This window comes from Oncorhynchus nerka, linkage group LG8, assembly GCF_034236695.1.
Source record: "Oncorhynchus nerka isolate Pitt River linkage group LG8, Oner_Uvic_2.0, whole genome shotgun sequence".
NCBI classification, from domain to species: Eukaryota; Metazoa; Chordata; class Actinopteri; order Salmoniformes; family Salmonidae; genus Oncorhynchus; species Oncorhynchus nerka.
Window position 1 is genome coordinate 59838580 of NC_088403.1, and position 22604 is coordinate 59861183.

Here is a 22604-nt window from a genome sequence, read left to right on the forward strand (position 1 = left end):
GCACAGGCGACAGAAACAATCACTCAAACGTCGTCGGGCCTCTGATTAAACCTAGTTTATGCAATTTAATTATTATTTTGGGTTGATCACCTTTTCCTTGAATGTTTAATATTACGCTCTTTTAAGTTAAGTAGTGTCTGGATAGAGATACATTGCCTTTAAAATCCTGCTTCTACTGTAGACCTTACAATAGGATGAACACACTGACACTATTATCTGTAATAGACTCAATCTGATAAGATTTAAATCAAATAACTATTTATTCCCATTGTTATTACAGGCCAGTTAACTTACTAGTTAAAAGTTCTTAAAAACTTAACTCTTCTTTTAAAAATGAAAACCAAGTCAAAGCGAGGACTATCAAAATCACAATTATTTTCTCCAAAAGATCAACCGATTTCTCCACTCTGCAACGACAAACAAACTACAGGATCTACATTACACAGCCACAATATCGAAACTGCTACGGAACTGTCAACATATTCATAGCGCCAATTGTTTGGACTATGGAGTTCACAAAAAAAAACCTTTCAATTGCTGCAAATCGGTGCCTCTGTAGAAATGGCTATAATTAAATATTTTTGTAAAGGGCCATTACACCCCAAATTGAGCTGAACCATGTTTTGTTTTTTTGTGCTTTTTGCATTGAACAGCAGTTTTGTACTTTTAACATATATTTTTTTTTGGGGGGTTGGTTTTACTTTTTTACCTTACAAACCATTTCTACTGTGTCTACTACTAAGGTTCTGAAAATCAGACAATCACCCAAAATCATACTCATTTAGAGCAACTTTGCACACTGTGTGTGTGTAAGTGTGTGGGGGGGGGGGTGTCTTTAATACAGATTTGAGAGGTAAGCGGCACACATTCTTTCCTTCAGTCAGAAAAGGCACACACGCTACTCAAAAATCTCCACATTCTTTCTAAATGATCGGGATGAAGAGAAACAAAGACACAAACGCAGTGCTTTCATACGTTATGAAGAGAGGCATCCCAGTCAGATGAAGGAAACTGCAGCAGTTACACTAGAAAATAAGGAGTGAGACTATTAGGACAGGAACATGCTCAACCAGTCGGAAACCATAACTACCAGTATCCTAGGTCAAAAGCTAAAAAATAAAGAATTGTGAAAAACCAATGGAAGGAAAAAACAAGACTGTCCCTAATATCTAACTGACTCTTTAATTAAGACGGAATTGTGTCTGGAAGAATCAACTAAAACCCAAATCTAAAATGCATACGTCTTCAGATATGGCATCACATGAAGACATGTAGAACATATTCGAGTGTTTCCTACTTGCGGCCTTTTTTGTTGTTGTCGATTTACACAAGACTCTAGTAAAATGAAAATCAGCAGGGTTAAGGGTGGGATGTAGAAGGGTTCCTCTGTCCAGAAGCCTATTGTTTCTAAGTCGCGAGCCCCCCCCATATCTTTGCAAGTAGAGGTGCAGTCAAAGGAGAAGAGGCCAAATCTTCCTGACGATGGGCTTCCTCGCCACAGAGCTGGACTCCTCAGATGTTGCTGCTCCCTGCGAGAATAAAGACAGTGGCTGAGAAACATGAGTTGGTAAACAGGGCATGTGTTCATTTATCCTGAGTTCAAAACAAAACTGAAATGGTTTGCATTTGATTAAATGTGTGTTAACTGGAACCTGTTTCAAGATCGTGTCACTGGCACGTAGGGCAGTATACAGACCAGCATTTTCCAAAGGAAAGGGAATACCTCCACAGGCTGGGTCAGAGTATGTATGAGGGGGAGAGAGACACAGCCCCCCCCCCCACGCTCTATGGTGTTAGTATTTATTCTAAAGCATTGTTATCCTACCTCGGTCCTGGGGCCCCCTGGGTGAACCTTCTGGTTTTTGCCCAACACAGCCGAATCAAATATACAAATCTCAATGAGTTGGTTTGATTCAGTTGTGTAGCGCTGGGGCAACATCTTTTACTTGCACCAGAGGGGTACCCTGTTTCACCCTGTGGGTGGAATTTGAACAGCTGACCCTTATTGGAATGACTATGCTGACTGAATGCTGTAGAGTTGTGACTAAGACAATGAAATATTTGTAATTCAGTTTAATACTAAAGTAGCCTAGGTTGTATATAAACAATATATGACCAATTCAACACACATCTGTTTGTCAGGGACGATCAAACAAACATCAAAGTTTCCAGCCGTATATTAAACCAATACCTCAGAAGTAATTTTAGCCGTAGGCCAAAGATAAATAGATTCAATATAACTCTGATCTTACCTGTACACTGAGGTCCAGGGAAAAGTGGGGAACAGATTGTGTTCTGCCACCAGCAATCATCTTGCTGGATACCAGTTAGTCCCTGTCCACTAATATTTAATAGAGGGAACTATAAAGAAAAATGAAATGTATTAGTCTAATGGAGAGAAAACTGTTTCATAGTCAAAATGTAGAGTAACTTCTGATCAAACACAGCTCGACATTCCTATAAGATTCTTACCTCATGCAAATCTTCAACGAAGTCATAGGTTTTCCCATATGTGGGACTCTGACCAGCTACAGCACATTTACAGGTTTCCTTTTCTCTGCAAGATTCTTCCTCCTGAATCTTGTCGACTGGGACATCCATCTGTGCGCTCGCTGTTTCGCAGTCCAAGCAAGTCTCCTGCTCAGCGATTGGCAGGAGGGTGCTAGAGCCCTCCTGAGAATCCAGTGAGGTCTGGGCACTCTTCTCCATGCCCGACTTCTTCAATCTGGGCAGGAATTTCCCAGATTGCAGTTCTGACTTCCCGTAGCACGGGCCCTCGTTTTCTGCATCCTCCTCGAGTGGTTTGAGGTCGGCCTGAGGGTCGTCGGAGACATCCGGCGGGACCAAGACGGGAACACTCATCTCTTCTTTCTCGGACTCAACCTCCGACTCACTCCCTCCGCCGGGCGACAGCTCCGAGGCTGATATTGGTCGGAAGTGAGTCCTGGGGGAGATGCGGATGGCCCTGTACTGGGTGGTCCGGTTGATGCCGTATAGCCGTGGGTGGAAAGCTTCATTCTCCGAGTCCGAGCACAATATAGATTTGGGCTTGAACCCCGGGCTGAACGAAGCCATCTCCTCAGGATTAAAGGAGCACTCGACCTGGAGGACTTGAGAGAACGGATTGTTCAGATCAAAGGACGCAAACGGGTAGTCGATCCCCGGCTCCTCACCACGGAAGCCTGCACAGGATCCGAGTAAATCTTCATGGAAGATAAAAGAAAATCCCTTATTCGATCCATCCTCACCTCCTTTAGTAGCCTGGTCACTCTGCCCGAAGGAGACCAGGGGCCTCCAGAGGGGCTTGTGGCTGGAGGCAAAGCAGCTGCCTGTGTTCATGAACACACGGTCTGTACCAGCAATGGTTACCACGTCTGAGCCAGAGGACGAGGCAGCAGCAGTGGCACACTGTAGAAGGCTGCCTTTCGCGTCGCCTGGTGGCACCACGGCCCAGTCCTGGTCACTGGTGAACGTCTTCAGCTCTCCATACACTCCTCCCAGGATGAACGACGTGTTGTCCTTCTCGGGGTTCACGTCCCAGGGATTGGACGGCGTCATGTAATCCCCGGAAGCATTCATCTTCGAGAGCCGTTTTTTATCCAGGAGGGCCTGCTCTTCATTCTTTCCTTCTTCCCACAGATGGTATTCGGAGCGCTGCACTGCCTTCTTCGGAGGCCCTTGGACGGGATCATCTTCCTTGGTCTGCATGTCGAGACAGCCGCAGTGGTAGCTGCTCGACTCCTGGGAAAACAAGCCCTCGCCTGGATTCTCGTCTCCTAGTGATAGTAGGAGGTCCCCATCTCCGACGGCCGTCCAAATGTCCTTTATTATCCCTGAGCTGTAGTTGTCACTCGGTTGGTTTGAGTCATCTGAAAACATGCCAGCGTCGTACTGCTTGCTCTCGTCCCGTTCTAACGCTATTCCACAAATGGACTCCAATTTAGATTTCTTTGCGATGGTCGGATTGGACACAGGGCCTACATTGGCTTCCTCGCACTGGTGACCATTGTTTTCTTGTAAAAAGTCCAGGATTTCTTCCTCTAGGTATGCACCAGAGATGGGAGGGATTAAACAATTAATCTCTTCATTGCCAATTAGAGCGGACTCCGTTTGAACGTTTATGTGCTCATTGTCTGAACGCGTCTCTTCCGAATGAGACCACGGACTGCAGGTTCGCGTTGAAAGGTTCGAACAGTGTTCAGTTTCATCAAAGGCACTATTTTTGGTCCATATTAACAAACGAGACTGCTTGTTACAATGTGGATCTCGACAGCTACTTGAATCTGTGTTGTTTTCGTGACCAACGGGGAGAAAAGGAAGAGTCGGGCTATCGTACTGCAGCTCAAAAAGAGACAAACAGGAGGAGTTCAGACCAGGAGCTTCACTGGTGGCTTCTGGGAGATGAGGCTCCTCCAGGTTTCCAGGCAGCGTGCCGATGGTGAATGGAACGCCGTCCAAAGCGGGGGAGAGCTGAACGGGAGAGTCCCCTGCAAAGCTTTCTCCATCTATATCTTCAGAGCTAGAGGATGAATAACATGCCCAGAACTGAGCCATGTTTTCCAAATCCTGCATGAAGAACCCATCATCTCCCAAAGCATCCAGACAGCCAATCCTTATTGCACTTTCCCCTTGCAGCTCAAGACCATCTAACACTAAACAACATTCTGCCTCAAAGTCTCTTTGCTCTTCACTCTTCTGTCGAATCATGTTCAAGATTCGACTCTCTTGTACCAAGTCTGAGGCACTAGGATCCAATATGGATTGATAAATATCGACTTCATAGAAGTGGGTGAATTCGGACAGATACTCATCATCGAACCCTCTACTATCCTCAGGCGGCGGGCAGCTTGAGGTCCCGTTGAGTTCGGTAGCATCCTCATCTGCGTCACCCGGCACCTCAACAAAGTGCCCGTCGACAAAGGTGCCCGCTGTCAGATACGCCCTCTGGAAGCTTGTGTTGGCAATGCAGATGCCTTGCATTCTCTCAGACAGCCTTCCGAAGTCGGTGGACGTAGTCGAGTCGTCTGGAGAGTCCACCTTGCTCCGGTACTTTGTTTCCAGTTTGCTCCTTCTGCTACCGAAAGGTACTAAATACTCCGTGATGGGCTCCGTGTACCACAGGGGCTCCTCCATGTACTCCTTTTTGTTGCTGGCCTCAGCTCCAGACTCCTTTTCTTCCCACCAGCCTGGATCTTTTCCAATTTCCTTCAGCTGTCTTCTCCCCTTTTTGTAGAGCTGCGTTTGCCTCCCAGGGCCTCCAGTGGCGCTGCTGCTGCTGCCTCCAGCATTCCGCCGCTCCTCTTTGTCGACGGCCTTCAGAGGCAGCTTCACTTGTCCACTGTGGCACCCCCTCTTACTCCTGCTGAACACCTCCTTGGACCTGTGCCTGATCCTGCCCGCCTTGCTGCTGGAAGTCTTGGAGTCGCCCTGGTTCCCGCTGGAGCTCGAGCCAGCCTCACTAGAACCAGAGGACCAGGAACGAGGGCGATACTTGCCCTCTGACCTGTGCCTCACCTGCTTCTTGCCATGGACGGTGGCTCGGTCCTCTGCTGTTGCGCCCCCATGGAATCGTTTCTCTTTCTCCTTCTTGCTGCGTCTCTGCAGGGTTCTCTGGCTGGTTGGGTTAGTGCTGCATGCCTCAGGGGTTTTCTCCTTAGCAGCTTCACCGTCACTGTTGCAATCTTTCGGGGAGGAGGTGTCGGTGCTGGTCTGCGGGGCCGCGGAAGACGAGGAACCGGAGTAAGCAATGGCTCTAGCCTTGTTCCACACAGTCATGATCTCTTGGAGACAAACAGATTTCTCTGACAAAGGAGGAAAGGCTTCATAATACCTGCAACAACGAGAGAAAACGTTGTCAATTAAGTTCAATACATAAAATACAACAAAGCATATCAAATTAATTACCACATATTTTAATGGGCATACAACAAAATCAAATATGAATAGTTGTGACGGCTGGTCAGGACATTATTATGAACAGTATTATTGCGGTTTTGGGTCAAACTTACATTTCAACCTGGTCCTTTGAGGAAGGGGACTCAACTCCTTCAGGAGACTGAGATCCATCCGATTTCTTGAGCTGTTTATCTTCTGTGAAGAGATAATATGATAAGGTGTGTCATATTTACTAGTTTGTTATAAAAATGGCAGAGAATGTATAAACACAAGATGCAAACCTTTCTGTTTGTTCTGGATGTCCTTGAGTTTGGAGCAAAGCTCCTCAACCAGGCTCTCAATTCCAGAGGTCTTTGGGGGTAAAAGAAAGGAGAACGGTCACATTAAGAATTAATCTAGCAAAGAATCCATTGAAGAGAATCTAAACAGAATAATCAAATGAGCCCAAATTGCTTCCTTCAGACCAGTCATGAAGTGATTGGATGTATCCAACATTATAAAAAAGGATAGTTCGAGCCGTGACTGCTGATTGGCTGACAGCCATGGTATACCACAGGTATGACAAAACATTTATTTTTACTGCTTTAATTACATTGGTAACCAGTTTATAATAGCAATAAGGCACCTCTGGGGTTTGTGGTATATGGACAATATAACACAGCTAAGGGCTGTGTCCAGGCACTCTGCGTTGCAGATAATAGCCCTTAACCTGGTACATTGATCATGTTAAATTGTGCCTTATTGCCTAAATAACACTTGAGGATTGGAACAATTTTATTGAAGGCAACTTTATAACACTGACTAGAGGGTATTAACATGGGCCAGACAAAAGACAAACCAGCTGACTGTCAGAGGCCAGACCTCCTGTACCATGACTGTTCAATTTAGCTATGAGGGAGAAATGACTAAGCATAGCCAAAACAACCACCTCCTGTCTTTCAATCAAAACACTTACAAAACATCAGGCATCAGCCAACATAAGATCTCTGTCGCCCACTTCTTCCTTATACCCACTGATATCCTACTCTGTCAACAAAGATGTAGTAATCAGTTTTCTGTAAACAAGGCCTGCAACGAGCCGGTCTATTTAAACAGACAGCCATGTCGACAGACCAGTAGGCAATAGGCACCGACAGAAAAGCAACAGCATTTAGTGAGGACAGAAATAGCCAGCACAATAAACAGGGTGGAAGTAGTTCAAATCTTTTTCACTCACACTCTCTAACAGAAAGTAACATTCCTTACCATGCCGGCCCAAGTTTCTACCCTGGCCGTGTGTATCTTCTTGTATCATTGTGCTAACGCTGGTCAGCTGACAGGCAACGCACTCTGCTTTCTATGCTGCAATCCCGTGCAGTGTGCGCTGGTTAAAAAAATATATTTAAAAAAATAAAAAAATGGACTGCAGAGTCCAGTACCTAGAGAGCAGCTCACTCAGCCTTGCAGACCCTTCCCCCAACACAACCTCCAGCTCTACCCCAGGCCGTCACACTCCCTCTCCACTACTGGCTACCTCCGGTACTATACTACTGCCAAACCAACAGATCAGTAAAGAAAAGCAGCAGCAAATGCATTCAGATTTTGCTTTAAAAAAAAGAAAAAAAAAGTGTAATATAACAGCACAGAAAGAATATAATGCAGGCGTATTAAACTGTGAACGTAGACGTAATGACACCGCTGCAAGGTCACCCCATAATATAATCTCAATGTGTTTTAAAGTGTGAGAGCTGAAATGGAGTCTTTCACCGTGTCACAATTCTTTCCTCTACTGAAATCAATTCAACCTTTTGCCAGTAAACTCTCATTATATCACACGACGGACCGAGAGTGATCACAAAATGAGCCTGGCCAATGCCAAGTATCACATGACGATAGTGGCGGTTATTTAATGGTGTACCCCCCTTCTCACAGGGAATTTGCTTTCTGCAATGACTGTTCACCATGATTTATGCCTGACTGAAGTTCAACAGGCAAAGGCGCAGAATTACAGTAATAAATTCCTGACAGACACGGATCATTAAACAATTTACACACATAGATGGTTCCTGCTTTCTTCATCGATTCAACACGTTCAGCTTTGTAGCTTACAGGCTGCTGTATTTCAAAAGAAACACTCAACTGATGTACCAACTATCAGTCTATGTTCTGCTCCCGAACACTCAAGCTTCAAAAGAGTGCATGAGCGATGCTGGGAGGAGACCACATGGGTGCACAAAAAACACCGGGTGAAGAGAACCCATTTGTTGCTACACCGGGGCGGAACAGGCACTTACTTCATCAGATGCTGAACGCAGGCATTGCACCGCAGCTTGTTTCTTTATCTCTTCCAGACTCAGATCCGTCCCTCCTTTCTTCTTACACTTGGCCCATCTCTTCCCAGTTCCCTTCTCCCAGCCCAACAAGATGTCGTTCTCCTGCACACAACATCCACATCAGTTATTTAACCAGATAGCTGGTATAAACAGGAAAGGGAAATGCATGTTTTAAAATATTGACAGTGCAAGAAATGAAATAGGTGGGTTTAATCATTAGGTTCTCGCTTAAACCACAAAACAAACTGACTCAAATCAATACTAAACAGAGCCTGTTCTTCATTGACTAGGTGCATGTTTAACTAAGTGGGGGTTACTAGATACCATCATGTTCGTAACAAGACATTGCCGCTGCTGAACACCTACCTGATCCTGCAGGTCGTAATTATCGTGCAGGAGCAGGCTGAGGACGTAGCGGGTGTAGATCATGGCATCGATCCCGCACTTCTCCAGCTCCTGGCCCAGCCAGCTCTGCACTGGGCCCAGCGAGTGAAGCAGGGACATCTCTGCGGCAGGCAGGGGGTCCACTGGGGTTAGGGGGCACGAGAAGCTTTCAAGAGGAGCAGGACCGTCCGACTCGTCGCTCACTGGACGCATGGGAATCTTCAGGTGTTGGCCATTCTGAGGTGGAGCGGCATTGTGACAGGTGGATACGGAGGGGCGGTGGTGTGGAGAGGGGACAGGGCAGTAGAGCCTATCTGGAAGGCGTGGAGGAGGGGGGGTTACTCCAGCAGGATGCACAGGGAGGAAGCTACATGGAGAGACATGTAGGGTGCTGTTGTTTTTCTGTGAGCAAATAGCTAACTTCACTCGTCAGGCATGGCTTTAACTGATGAAAGCTATCAGCTGTTGGGCAAAACACTAGACGTGCTTGCGTCTCAGTCAGAGGGGCTCATGCTGGGCTACGGCTCACTTCACCGGCACAACCTGAAAGACGAGGGGGGGGAATACTTGAGTCACATCTCTGTTGCATTTAAATGTTACACAAGGTAGGTCTATTCTTTTACACCATGATATACGGAGTGTACAAAACATTAGGAACATAGTGTGTCGCACCCCTTTCGCCCCCAGAACAGCCTCAAATCGCCGGGGAATGGGACAGAGGTGTCAAAGCGTACCACCAGGATGCTGGCCCAATGCTTCCCAGTTGTGTCAAGTTGGCTGGATGTCCTTTGGGTGGTGGACTATTTTTTTGATACACGCGGGAAACAGTTGAGCGTGAAGAACCCCGTTCAAAGCCACCTAAATCGTTGGTCTTGCCCAGTCACCCTCTGAATGGCACATATGCACAATAAATGCCTCAATTGTGTCCAGGCTTAAAATCCACCTTTAAACCCTACTCCTCTTCATCTACACTGATTGAAGTGGATTTAACAAGTGGCATCAATAAGGGATAACAGTTTTCACCTGGTCAGTCTGTCATGTAAAGAGCAGGGGTTCCTAATGTTTTGCACACTCTGTAAGCCCTAGGCTTAGAAGAATGACAAAGAATACACAGCAATTCCTTGCAACACAGCTGATACGCCATTTATGCTAATTTTGTTGACCTGGTTCAATCTGATTTCAAAGATCTGACCCAGGTGACTTCAGTTGCTTTGAGACCCCATTAATTTAAAAGAATATTAAGACAAACAGAAAATATTATTCATATTTCAAATGTAACAGAATAGATTAGCTCGCTGTGCAAACGTATAGGAATAATGAGGATTATAAAATCGACATGAGGGTGTGCTGAAGTGAACACCCTGTAATGAACCAAAGCAAATTATTTATTGGTTACTACGTGCTGCCTCAACCCACACCAGTAGATCTACAGCCTTTTTGTCCCCACGGATGGTTTTTAATGGCTGTTTATAGTCCTGGTCTCAGACACCAGTTTGTTAATAGGCTCCTAAGAGAGCCTGCACTCTTAACCCATGCAGACAGCAACCCAGGGAATGACAAGAACCTAAATGAGTTACATTATGGAGATCCTGTAATGGTGTGTGTGGTTTAAGGTCCCGTACGGCCTCCAACCGTCACACTTAAGGGCAGTCAGGTCTAATGAATAATCTGCTGAGTAAACTCAAAGCAAGGAATTTACACCTAGGCTAGACTCCTGACCCAAGGGTCAAAAGTCCTAATGAATCTTGATTTTAGGCTAGTCAAATGTGTAAGCAAATTCCAAGATTTGTGTCTGAGTAATATACAAAACATGCACGCTATGCGAGTCATCCTATGTAAGGGCGTCTGCTAGGAACATTGATGTCAAACAGGGTGGTTAAGGTGCGATGTTGTGGAACAGGTCCCACTGTGGAGTGACTCAGGTCAGGCTGACTAACCCTATGATCAAGGCAATTTGTCTGTATTCAACATCAGCCAGAGTTCTGGCCCATAGAAAGTCTCTCACATGACAGTGATCACCCCCACAACTGTTAAGCATGTAAGGCCACAAAATCACCAAGTTATAAAGAATGACCTAACGCCCTTTGAAATCATAAATCCTATACCAACAGTATACCAGGAAAACAGATTTAATTTGTATCGCAGGAATGCAAACTAGTCAAGCATATTAATCGATAGCATGGCAGATTATAATTTGATATGTTGTATTATGTTTCTCTTTATGTAGTGTTGTCGTGTGTTTTGTCCTATATATTTTTTATTTAAATGCATTTGTGTTTTTAATCCTAGCCCTCATCCCTGCAGGAGGCCTTTCGCTAGGCCTGTAAATAATAATTTGTTCTTAACTTACTTGCCTAGTTAAGTAAAAGGTTTAATAAAAATAAATTAAGATCTAAACATTTCAGTAGCCTTGTTATGCAGTCAGGCGCTCAAAAGAGGAAGCCCAGCCGCTGCCAAATGCATCTGTTTCATATGGCAGCATACACACCGGCACTCACCACTCGTTTTTGTGGCCTGATAGTGGATTAACCCGGGGAATGACGAAGAGCAAATGGAAGCTGAACCGATATGATAGGTTGGCCTTCTTGTCACTCAATAACGGCGGCATGTTATGGGTTACCAGTTATAGGCAGCAAAAGGGTAAAGAGATAGAGCTTTACAGTAGGTGGCCATAGTAGGCATTCCCGTGCAAATATTTCGTACAGCAACACAATTGGTAAATTCAGTACAAAAAAATATCACGCTAACGTTTGCAACATATTGCTATGGCCAACACCTGATCAAATGAAATGTGGTCGAACATCGGGTTTGCACCCTATAATATACGTCCCTGTAGATTACAATCTAGCTAGCTAGCTAACTAACAAATGTCAGGAGACGGCTTCAGCACACTTCCTTGACACTGGCAGCTGCCCGGCAGGCTAGCCAACCTACGATAGTCATGGATTATTCTGCATGATCTATAACGTTAACTAACTAACCAGCGTTCACCAATGTGAGATAGTCAATAAGCACAACTAGCGCTAGCTAGCGGTGCATGACTTCTCTTTGCGAGCTAACCATTTCATACTCGACACTAGCTAACGTTAGATAGCTAACCATAGCTAGCAGTATCACACACAAGCACTCGACTAGCCAGGGTTATGGCAAACAGTCAACTAGTGTTTGGTTAACGTTGCGTTTGTAAGTAATTAGCTTACTAAATGAAATGAACGAGCAAATGTAATCATAGCCTGTTTAACAGCAAGTGCCGACCTTTCAGTGAGATAGCGAAAGCTAACAGAAGCTAACGTTAGATAGGAGAATAACTACTATTAGCTTAGTCGTCCACATCCGGTAATAAAATATATATAATATATATATATAAAATGATTGATCTGCTGCCTATGATATATACACATGGGGATAACTATAATATGAAACATTATTGAATGACATTGTCAGTATGAGCCTGACGCAGTTGTACCGTTAGCAGTAGACGTGTGGGCAGGTGACCGTCGACTGACTGCTACTAATACGGTGGAATTACAAAACCCGGTTTTCCCGATAAAACGCCGTCTTTTCCCTATAAAAGTTAAAAACGAAACATTGGTAATCCATACAATTTCGGGAAACAAAATGAAACTGTAGAAGTCCCATCAAATCAGCTCAAAGTACAATAACATTCCGACAAAAAGTTGTTGTGAAACGATAGAGAAAGAGGCTGCCCTAACCGGGAGCGGAGACGTTTCGAATCAAAAATAAAAACATGCGCCACGAATTCTCACTAACAGGAATGCAAGTTGAAAAACCGATGCAATTACGCTTTTTTCACCCTTCTTTTTTTTGGTAAACAATATTATTAAAGTACACTGCAAAATATAGTTTTATTTACCCGCCGTTACTTGAAGTGTAGAAGGGGGAGCATTTACTTCTCTCCCGCTGCCGCTCCGAGCTCCGGAATCCTCTGCAGAAGCGTCACATATCATGGACGCCGAGCGGCAAACGCGACGCACGACTGCGCTGTTTTCAAAAGAGAGCAATAGGAATAATGGCGTCTTTTTGTAGGCACTAACTCCACCATGGATCGTTGTACAAAGCCTATCGGGAAATGTATTTCGTTTTTGCAAGGGGGTGGCTAAATGTCGAAAATAAGGTGTGGCTAGTCACTTTTTGTGAATTCTGAGAAATGTATGTAAGCACATAAAGGCTTCATAGTTTATAAAGGTCATGTTAACTGACTGATATTATCTCATAGAACAAAATGTATAAAAAAATATTCTAAACCTGTGTTAACCTCAGACCTTATTTTTGGCGTGTATCCCAAAACTAAATTATTTCCCCATTTCCGGTTTATGACTACAGGCTGGCGAGCTGAAGATTTTCACAAATGAACCAAGATAGACAAGAGCGTGTCGTTTTTTAAAATGTATTTGTATTAACTAGGAAAGCCAGTTAAGAACAAATGATTATTTACAATTAATGGCCTACCCCGGCCAAACCCTAACGGCGCTAACCCTAACGGCGCTGGGCCAATTGTGCGCTGCCCTATGGGACTCCCAATCACAGCCAGTTGTGATACGGCTTGGAATCGAACCAGGGTCTGTAGTGAAGCCTCTAGCACAGTTCCTTAGACCGCTGTGCCATTCGGGAGCCCATCATTTTTTCTATTGTGTTATTTGACTGTACGTTTGTTTATTCCATGTGTAACTGTGTTGTTTGTGTCGCACTGCTTTGCTTTATCTTGGCCAGGTCGCAGTTGTAAATGAGAACTTGTTCTCAACTGGCCTATCTGGTTAATTTAAAAATAAAATACAAAATAAATAAACATTTCCAATGCGAGCAAAATAATCAGAGGGCAGAACAAGCAAGGTGGGCAGAGCCAAGCACGAGTTGGTGAGATCCTATTGGCGCGTTTTAGCATTTATTTGCACATTTCCGTTAGGGGATGCCTACGAGTGTGCATTAACTAAATTCGCCCTTGCACTCCTTCTAAACAAAGCCATTTTTAGAAACTTTGGCAAAGGGCAAAGTCTACTAAACGTAGTCCATTCTGTTTTTTTCTCTCTTCAGATTCTAATTTTGTTTACAGAAAACTGTAAGGATAATAAATATTTAATCAATGATAAAATTTGAAGAATATCGGACAACGTCCATTTCGCTCCATCTTCTCCTACTGCCGGCCACTTGGCTTCCTCTCGTCACCATATTTGGTATTGAATAGAAACGCCAAACGGATGCTTCACATTTTTACATCCGGTGAAATATCTGTCTCGTTGTTCTAGCTGTGGGCGAGCTCTGTCACTCGTCTCCAGGCAACAAGGCGAATCTCTACCGTCCTATTACTATTAGGATTTATTCATCCGCTCACGATTGCATCAGATGGCCAAATAGTCTCTCAAAATGTGAGGTTAAATTCTTGTAAACCAGAAATAAGCCAATATCCAACAGGACAAATCCAATCCACTGCTTTTGTTTGTATTTGTAAAAGTTTGTTTTGTTTAAGATGGTATTCTAACCAGTTATGTGTCCAACTTAATTGCTTTAACATTTAAAGTAGGTGTGCTTAATAGTTTGCAGTAGCCTATTTCTCTGTAAACCAGACATGCTGAAAACAAAGTCATTATGTTGCAAATTTCATTCTCATATTAGTTTTTTTATTATTCATTTTTGACATTTTATATTAAAACTTGGCCGAAATGTTCATCCATATCCTGCTGTCTCCACCCATAAATAATTGTGTTCAGCTCATTTTTTAGTATAAAATGAGATTCCCATTCTGAATCATATTCAACATTATGACTAATTTATTGCTCCAACTGTGACTAGAGTACTTTCTCCAACCCAGTAATAAAGCTAAGCTTATAGTCAAATGGACATATACTGCCTTTATACAAGAGATTCTTGACATCTGTTACTGTTCTGCTGGGGGATGGAGGATTAGGCAGCTGACAGGTGTAAGACATGGCATACCCCTCCCCACACACACACACACACACACACACACACACACACACACACACACACACACACATACATACACATACACACACACACTATCCACTGTTTCATGCTTGGGTAGCTGGATCCATTCTGTCGCACACTTCATCTGCTCTCTGACCCCCAGGTTCGTGATCTTTGGGAATGAGGTGATGACAGGCCTGTTATCCCACAGGTCACTGCCTCATACTGCTACACCTGCTGTGTTAGAGGTTAACTCATAATGCCAACCAGCTGTGTTAGAGGGTAACTCACACTGCCAACCTGCTGTGTTAGAGGGTAACTCACACTGCCAACCTGCTGTGTTAGAGGGTAACTCACACTGCCAACCTGCTGTGTTAGAGGGTAACTCACACTGACACCCTGCTGTGTTAGAGGGTAACTCACACTGCCAACCTGCTGTGTTAGAGGGTAACTCACACTGCCAACCTGCTGTGTTAGAGGGTAACTCACACTGCCAACCTGCTGTGTTAGAGGGTAACTCACACTGCCAACCTGCTGTGTTAGAGGGTAACTCACACTGCCAACCTGCTGTGTTAGAGGGTAACTCACACTGCCAACCTGCTGTGTTAGAGGGGTAATTATCTTATTGATGACCAAGGTCTTAAAGGTAGATTCAGCGATATGACGTAGGTGCACAAAGTAAACAGCATAGTGGGTCAATTTCCGCAACAACAAAGAGCATTGATGCGAATGGTTCAACTTCTCTGCTGTTTTGGGCCGTACCTAACACAATGTAAAGGGAACCCGGGCACATGCACAAATACTGTGTGTGACTGTGTGAGAGCGAAGTCTTGCATCTCACTCATCGTAATATCTGCGGTGCTGCTCGTGGCAACATCATTAGATATTGACTGTACAAGGGGTCAATGAGGCTAATCGATGAGGAAGTTGTGGCTTTTCTGCATCGATAAACCAATGTTTCTCTCCCCCTGCCCTGCAGTGAAAGAGAAGTGTTGTATGTTTGTACTGTCCTGATGATCGCTTAAATCACAATCTGCCGTTCGTTACAAGAGCAAACTTGTACCAATCAAATTACACATTATTGAGCCACCATAATGACATTGATAGAAGACACAGTCTATTTGCAATATTAAAGCTGATCCACCCCCTACAAAAATGAAATAATATGTACCCACACATTTTAGAATATTCCTGTAGAGGGAGAATAGTATAATTTTTCCTATGTATTTAAAAATAAAACATACATTGAAATGTTTTCCCCTCTTGTCACTACAGTAATTCAATAGTAATTGGGAGACAATTTGTTAAATAGATGGCATAGTTTAAAGACCCCTTATAATCCTGGAGGTCCGATAGTATCTCCTCAGAAGACTCAGTACCAAAACGGCAACAGGCAACATGTCCCTGACCCCTGATGTCTAAATCTACACCCTCACGTCACAACATGTCCCTGACCCCTGATGTCTAAATCTACACCCTCACGTCACAACATGTCCCTGACCCCTGATGTCTAAATCTACACCCTCACGTCACAACATGTCCCAGACCCCTGATGTCTAAATCTACACCCTCACGTCACAACATGTCCCTGACCCCTGATGTCTAAATCTACACCCTCACGTCACTGCATGTTCTTGTTCTTCTTGCTCTCTCTCTCATTTCATGCATATTTGTCGGGTTTCCCCGGGCAAACGTCGTTATCGTCAGCTGAATTGCTTGACGTGTGAACCAACCCGTTCGCATCATTTTAATGAAGGTTTTTTGTCCAGGCCATTAATCACATGTATCACCCTAAATAAAGAGCAATCCTTGCCATTACGTCATTGGTGTGTTTATGTTATGACATCATAGGTCCAACTCTATTGACAGTAAGTGTTGGTTCCGGCAGGCAAGCTGCAGGTGTCTTGTATCCATGCACTTGTTTATGTGACACGTTTAAGTGACACTAATCCATCCACAGCATTTAAAATGACTGCCACTCTCAAATGACCAATGGGAGACCCGAGCTTCTCGTCATTATGGCTACAGTCAACCAATCCCGACGTCCCCTTGAAAGGTCTCTGGAGAAAGATCCCTCCTCCCCACAAATCCATATGTTGTGCTGCTGTCCTAACTGCTGTGGGTGAAGTGGTTTTAATGGTTTGACGTTTCTCTCTTTCATTTAGCGTGTTGTATTATCTCTTCTCTCCACCTCTTTCTTCCCTCTCTCTTTTAGCACCCCCAGCCTTTATAAACAATCAATGACATGTAGGTATTCATATTTAATTAACTATTATGTAAGAGTAAAATTAGACTAGGTGATTAATTACCTCTTTAGTACCTCACCTAATGGCACGATTTTGTTAAAAACAAGACCATTTCAACATAACCAAATGATGGTATATGTATAGTCGGAAACGTTTCAGTTGTTGCTGTTGCACATGGACTTGCTTAGCACGTCTCCTACCTAGCAGACAGGGTGTATTTTAAAACCGTACCTCAGGGCATTAAGAAAAAAATGCACATGCTAACTCACCCTTCCACATTCTTTTTTCGTATTCAAGCTATGGCTTGCTGAGGTGTACCTGGTTCCTGATGCATAAACACCTACTCTCAAATACACAGGAAGGCAGAAAACCCTGTGGTCTGCTATAAGACAGTTCACTCCTGATTTCAGTGCAATACAATTTACTATTATATAAATGTACAATTTAATGCCAATTGACAAGTCCCAATCCAAATACATTCCCTAAATATGTACATGCATGCGCTGGTTTAATGTATATATTCCCTAAATATGTACATACATGCGCTGGTTTAATGTATATATTCTATAAATATGTACATACATGCGCTGGTTTAATGTATATATTCTCTAAATATGTACATACATGCGCTGGTTTAATGTTTATTCCCTAAATATGTACATACATAATGTATATATTCCCTAAATATGTACATACATGCGCTGGTTTAATGTATATATTCTATAAATATGTACATACATGCGCTGGTTTAATGTATATATTCTCTAAATATGTACATACATGCGCTGGTTTAATGTATATATTCCCTAAATATGTACAGACATGCGCTGGTTTAATGTATATATTCACAACAATCTCAAGCCCCTCAGTAGTTGTGTTTCCTCTGGCCCCTTTGATATGAATGATGTTTCATTCTGCTCTGTTTGTCTTCAGAGGTGCTCACTGACACCCATAGAAAAACAAGCAATCCCACTGTGTGTGCTGGAAGGGGTGCCACTGTGCTCCGTCCCGTTCCTCATCATGTGACCCTCTTATAAAGATGCTCCACAGGGATCCGTCCGTCACCGCGAGTCCCCACAGATGCCAGATCTGTGTTAATAATCCATTCTAGGCCAATCGGGAACTGTCGCCTATAGTTCACTTGAGGTCATCAAGTGCATTGAGAACAACGACAATACCTAGGGACATTAAATAAACTTGAGTTCCAAATGTTTTGATTTCATTCGTATGACATAGAGAGCATTGAGATGTTTGTCATTGACATCCTGTACCCAGGGCTGGGCAATATGGCTAGGATACTGTATCATATCACAATATTAATGGTGGTATGATGGTAGTTGACAGTATTTTATGTTTCTGAATAATACAAGTTTTAAATATGTTTTGTGACTAGTGAAACTAGCATGGCAACAAATGAATTCTAAGTGCCTGTAATGGTTTTTCCCTTCTGATGTTTATACATTCAACCAAACTAGGTCAAAATTGACAGTGAAGTAGTCAATTTTATTGAACTTTTCATTTAGATCTTTTTCAAAATATTGTTATATTGTAAAAATCCATACCGGTTCATGATATATCGCCCAGCCTAGCTGGTATTACTAGAATAGATAGATGATTGATTATCTAAGGTTTCAACTGAGATTGTCATAGCAGGCTTTCTCCTCACACAGTAACCTTGCCTTGGTCAATGTGGCGCTTTCTCAACACAAATGCAATTTTAACCACACTCACCCTTAACCTAACCCTAAACCTAAACTAAGCACAGATTATACATAAATACGCGCAACAGTTTTGTCCTTTTGAGGATTGCCATCTGATGCCATCTGTGTGAACCTGCACCTCCTCACCCTTGAGACTCTAGCACACCGTAGACATGTCCCAAATAACGAAACATCTCACTCAGACATTACACACAACCTCTTTGGCCTGTCACAGCTGTGAACTATCGCAGTCATAATGAAGCCAAATGGTTTTGACAAGCTGCTCACAACTACACGTGAAAAGTTCTACATGGCCATTATTTAACTAGGCAAATCAGTTAATAACAAATTCTTATTTACAATGACAGCCTAGGAACAGTGGGTTGATCAGGGACAGAACGACAGATTTTTACCTTGTCAGCTCTGGGATTCGATCCAGCAACCTTTTGGTTACTGGCCCACCACGCTAACCACTAGGCTACCTGCCGCCCCTCCACTCTAACCACTAGGCTACCTGCCGCCCCTCCACTCTAACCACTAGGCTACCTGCCGCCCCTCCACTCTAACCACTAGGCTACCTGCCGCCCCTCCACTCTAACCACTAGGCTACCTGCCGCCCCTCCACTCTAACCACTAGGCTACCTGCCGCCCCTACACTCTAACCACTAGGCTACCTGCCGCCCCTCCACTCTAACCACTAGGCTACCTGCCGCCCCTAATTATGATTATACCCCAGGGTTAGAATGGAGGGCTTTTCGCATGTAGTTTCAACCTCAAACGTATTCGTTTTTTTTAAACTCAAAAGGTAATCAGACATAGAGATATGGACTCTGCCCTGTACAACGCTGTGGCTAAGTTGAAATACTGATGTCATGATGGCTGTGTTATCTTGGACATGTAAATGTAGTCTGTTTGTAAAGGTGTGATAAAGGAGGCCAAAGTCTCTACTATTGTCACATGTTGTTTCTCTTTGTTTCTGTCTCGATTACATCACAATGTAGAACAGTGAGTTGGATTACATCACTCACTGCTCACAGCCCCTTCAATGTATCTCCAGACTGACTGTGGTCAACACGACTGAGGAAGGAATAGCTACCCTACTGGTCTGTGTGACAACTACTGTGTTGTTTGGTGTCTGCTAGAAGGTCAACGTAATAGATTGTTCCCACCCACTCAGGAACTGACCTGTTAGTGTTGAACTGTGCTCTTCTTCTGTTTGTTTCAGAAAGACACAGAACGTTTCCATGTTATTTGTGTCCCCACACCTCATGCATGCAAACCAGGGTTCTTGGCGAGCATGGTTCAGGCAGTATGCTTACATTGTATGGGTCAAAGTTCAAAATAGATCATGGTGAGCGGCTGGAGGTTGGGACTAACTGGGACCCTGTGTATAGTTAGCTTTACTCGCTCTGCATTATTGGTTGAGGACTTGGGTCTGATGACAGTCCAAGGCAGGCTAGGATCCTGTTTGACAAGAATGTTCGGTACAGGGTGAGACAGTATAAAATGGAATGTATGTCATGGTTGGGGTGGGTGTGGTTCTGGCCTGTTATGTTGTCTGCAGCTCTCTCCCACCACACTTCAGACTGCACAATTTACCGTCAGACTCAATTCAATGAAATCCGCGTTGCAGTTAGGGCTGTTACCGTGACTGTATTAACGCCACACCGGCGGTCACGAGTCATGACGGCAGTTAAATTCCACATGACCGTTTAGTCACGTTAACTAGGCTTCTCCAAGCTCTGATGCTGCTGATGGTCATTAGCAGTCTACCAAACTTGCTAACTGCCTGGTACTCAGCACTCGATTGTCCCTCTAATCACTCTGACATCAATGCAAATGTTTTGAAACACTTCATGAGAACTCATGTTGCGTAACATTTCTACAGGCTATGCAATCACACGAGAAAACAGAGTGATGGCCTCCATCAAAAAGAGGATGATCCCCATCAGCTTTCTATAGGCTAAGTCTACTATATTTATCTCAGCTACACCAATATTAAGCGCATTGCTTATATTTACAACAGGAGTATAGCCTACCTGGCTGGCATGAAAACGAACCACTGGGAAAAGCGTCCTCCATTGGTTATTTAAGTGCATAGATGACATGTATTTCCCCCGCTGTCCCTGTTCGGTATTAAGTGCTGTAATAATAGACTACTACTCTTAGGAAAAAGGGTTCCAAAATGGCTATTCGTCTGTCCCCATAGGATAACCTTTTGGTTCCAGGTAGAACCCTTTTTGGCAGTGGTGGAAAAAGTACCCAATTGTCATACTTGAGTAAAAGTCTAAAAGTATTTGGTCTTAAATATACTTAAGTATCAAAAGTAAACGTAATTGCTAAAATATACTTAAGTATCAACAGTACAAGTATAAATCATTTTAAATTCCTTATATTAAGCAAACCGGCCCTCATCATTTTCTTGTTTCTTGTTTTGTTTACAGATAGCCAGGTAGGCAACACTCAGACATAATTTACAAATGAAGCATGTGTTTAGTGAGTTCATCAGATCAGAAGCAGTAGGGATGACCAGGTATGTTCTCTGTTTAGTGAGTCCTCCAGATCAGAGGTAGTAGATGACCAGGGATGTTCTCTGTTTAGTGAGTCCACCAGATCAGAGGCAGTAGGGATGACCAGGGATGTTCTCTGTTTAGTGAGTCCTCCAGGTCAGAGGCAGTAGGGATGACCAGGTATGTTCTCTGTTTAGTGAGTCCTCCAGATCAGAAGCAGTAGGGATGACCAGGTATGTTCTCTGTTTAGTGAGTCCTCCAGATCAGAAGCAGTAGGGATGACCAGGTATGTTCTCTGTTTAGTGAGTCCACCAGATCAGAGGTAGTAGATGACCAGGGATGTTCTCTGTTTAGTGAGTCCACCAGATCAGAGGCAGTAGGGATGACCAGGGATGTTCTCTGTTTAGTGAGTCCTCCAGGTCAGAGGCAGTAGGGATGTTCTCTGTTTAGTGAGTCCTCCAGATCAGAAGCAGTAGGGATGACCAGGTATGTTCTCTGTTTAGTGAGTCCACCAGATCAGAGGCAGTAGATGACCAGGGATGTTCTCTGTTTAGTGAGTCCTCCAGGTCAGAGGCAGTAGGGATGACCAGGGATGTTCTCTGTTTAGTGAGTTCACCAGATCAGAGGCAGTAGGGATGACCAGGCATGTTCTCTTGATAAGTGTGGGACCATAAGACCATTTTCATGTTCTGCTAAGCATTCAAAATATAACGAGTACTTTTTGTGCCAGGGAAATGTATGGAGTAAAAAGTACATCATTTTCTTTAGGAATGTAGTGAAGTAAAAGTAAAAGTCGTAAAAAATATAAATAGTAAAGTAAATGACATATACCCTAAAAAACTACTGAAGTAGTACTTTCAATTATTTTTACTTAAGTGCTTTACACCACTGCTTTTGGGTTCCGTGCAGAACTCTATAGGGAAAGAGTTCTACATGGAACCCATTAGGGTTCTACCTGGAATCTAAAGGGGTTCTTCAAAGGGGTCTCCTATATGGACAGCCGAATAACCGTTTTAAGTTCCAGATAGCACCTTTTGTTTTCTATGAGTGTAGTGCCAGTAATACTAAAACTCTCCTTACAGGTAGATTTATGCTGCCCCTTTCACTTGTGTATACGGGCAGAAGATTGTTAACATAGTCAGCTAATAATGGCTAGCCTATTTTTACATTTTATTTCACCTTTATTTAAGCAGGTAAGCTAGTTGAGAACAAGTTCTCATTTGCAACTGCGACCTGGCCAAGATAAAGCATAGCAGTTCGACACATACAACACAGAGTTACACATGGAATGAACAAAACATAGTCAATAATAAAGTAGAAAAAAAGAAAACAAAGTCTATATACAGTGAGTGCAAGTTAGGTCAAATAAGGGAGTTAAGGCAATAAATAGGCCATGGTGGCGAAGTAATTACAATATGGCAATTAAACACTGGAATGGTAGATGTGCAAAAGATGGATGTGCAAGTAGAGGTACTGGGGTGCAAAAGGAGCTAAATAAATAAATAAATACAGTATGGGAATGAGGTAGATAGATGGGCTGTATGCAGATGGGCTATGAACAGTGTTACGAATCGCTTTTGGCCCGACAGTCTAGGGGGGGATGGTAATGAGACC

The 22604-nt window shown here is 43.5% G+C and overlaps 1 protein-coding gene across 3 annotated transcripts; it reads right to left on the reverse strand.

The window, feature by feature from the left end:
• Positions 1–678: 678 nt before the first annotated feature.
• On the reverse strand, positions 679–12606 carry LOC115133655 (uncharacterized protein KIAA0232). Of its 3 annotated transcripts, XM_029667112.2 has the most exons (9): positions 12466–12606; positions 12058–12156; positions 8574–9134; positions 8169–8309; positions 6177–6246; positions 6009–6090; positions 2473–5830; positions 2253–2361; positions 679–1529 (listed from the first exon to the last, which is right to left on the reverse strand). In XM_029667112.2, the coding sequence occupies exons 3-9, from the start codon at positions 8802–8804 to the stop codon at positions 1513–1515; spliced, it is 4008 nt and encodes a 1335-aa protein (XP_029522972.1). In that variant the 5' UTR covers positions 8805–9134; positions 12058–12156; positions 12466–12606; the 3' UTR covers positions 679–1512. The 3 variants fall into 3 exon arrangements, with proteins under 3 accessions (XP_029522972.1, XP_029522971.1, XP_029522973.1); XM_029667111.2 differs by lacking the exon at positions 12058–12156; XM_029667113.2 differs by lacking the exons at positions 12058–12156; positions 12466–12606 and adding an exon at positions 11090–11216.
• Positions 12607–22604: the final 9998 nt, after the last annotated feature.

Coding starts and splice junctions, on each gene's coding strand:
- LOC115133655 (XM_029667111.2), bottom strand. CDS start 8,804: ATGCGTCCAGTGAGCGACGAGTCGGACGGTCCTGCTCCTCTTGAAAGC. Junction 8,310..8,573: donor ATTACGACCTGCAGGATCAG/GTAGGTGTTCAG, acceptor TGTTGTGTGCAG/GAGAACGACATCTTGTTGGG. Junction 6,091..6,176: donor CATCCAGAACAAACAGAAAG/GTTTGCATCTTG, acceptor ATCTCTTCACAG/AAGATAAACAGCTCAAGAAA.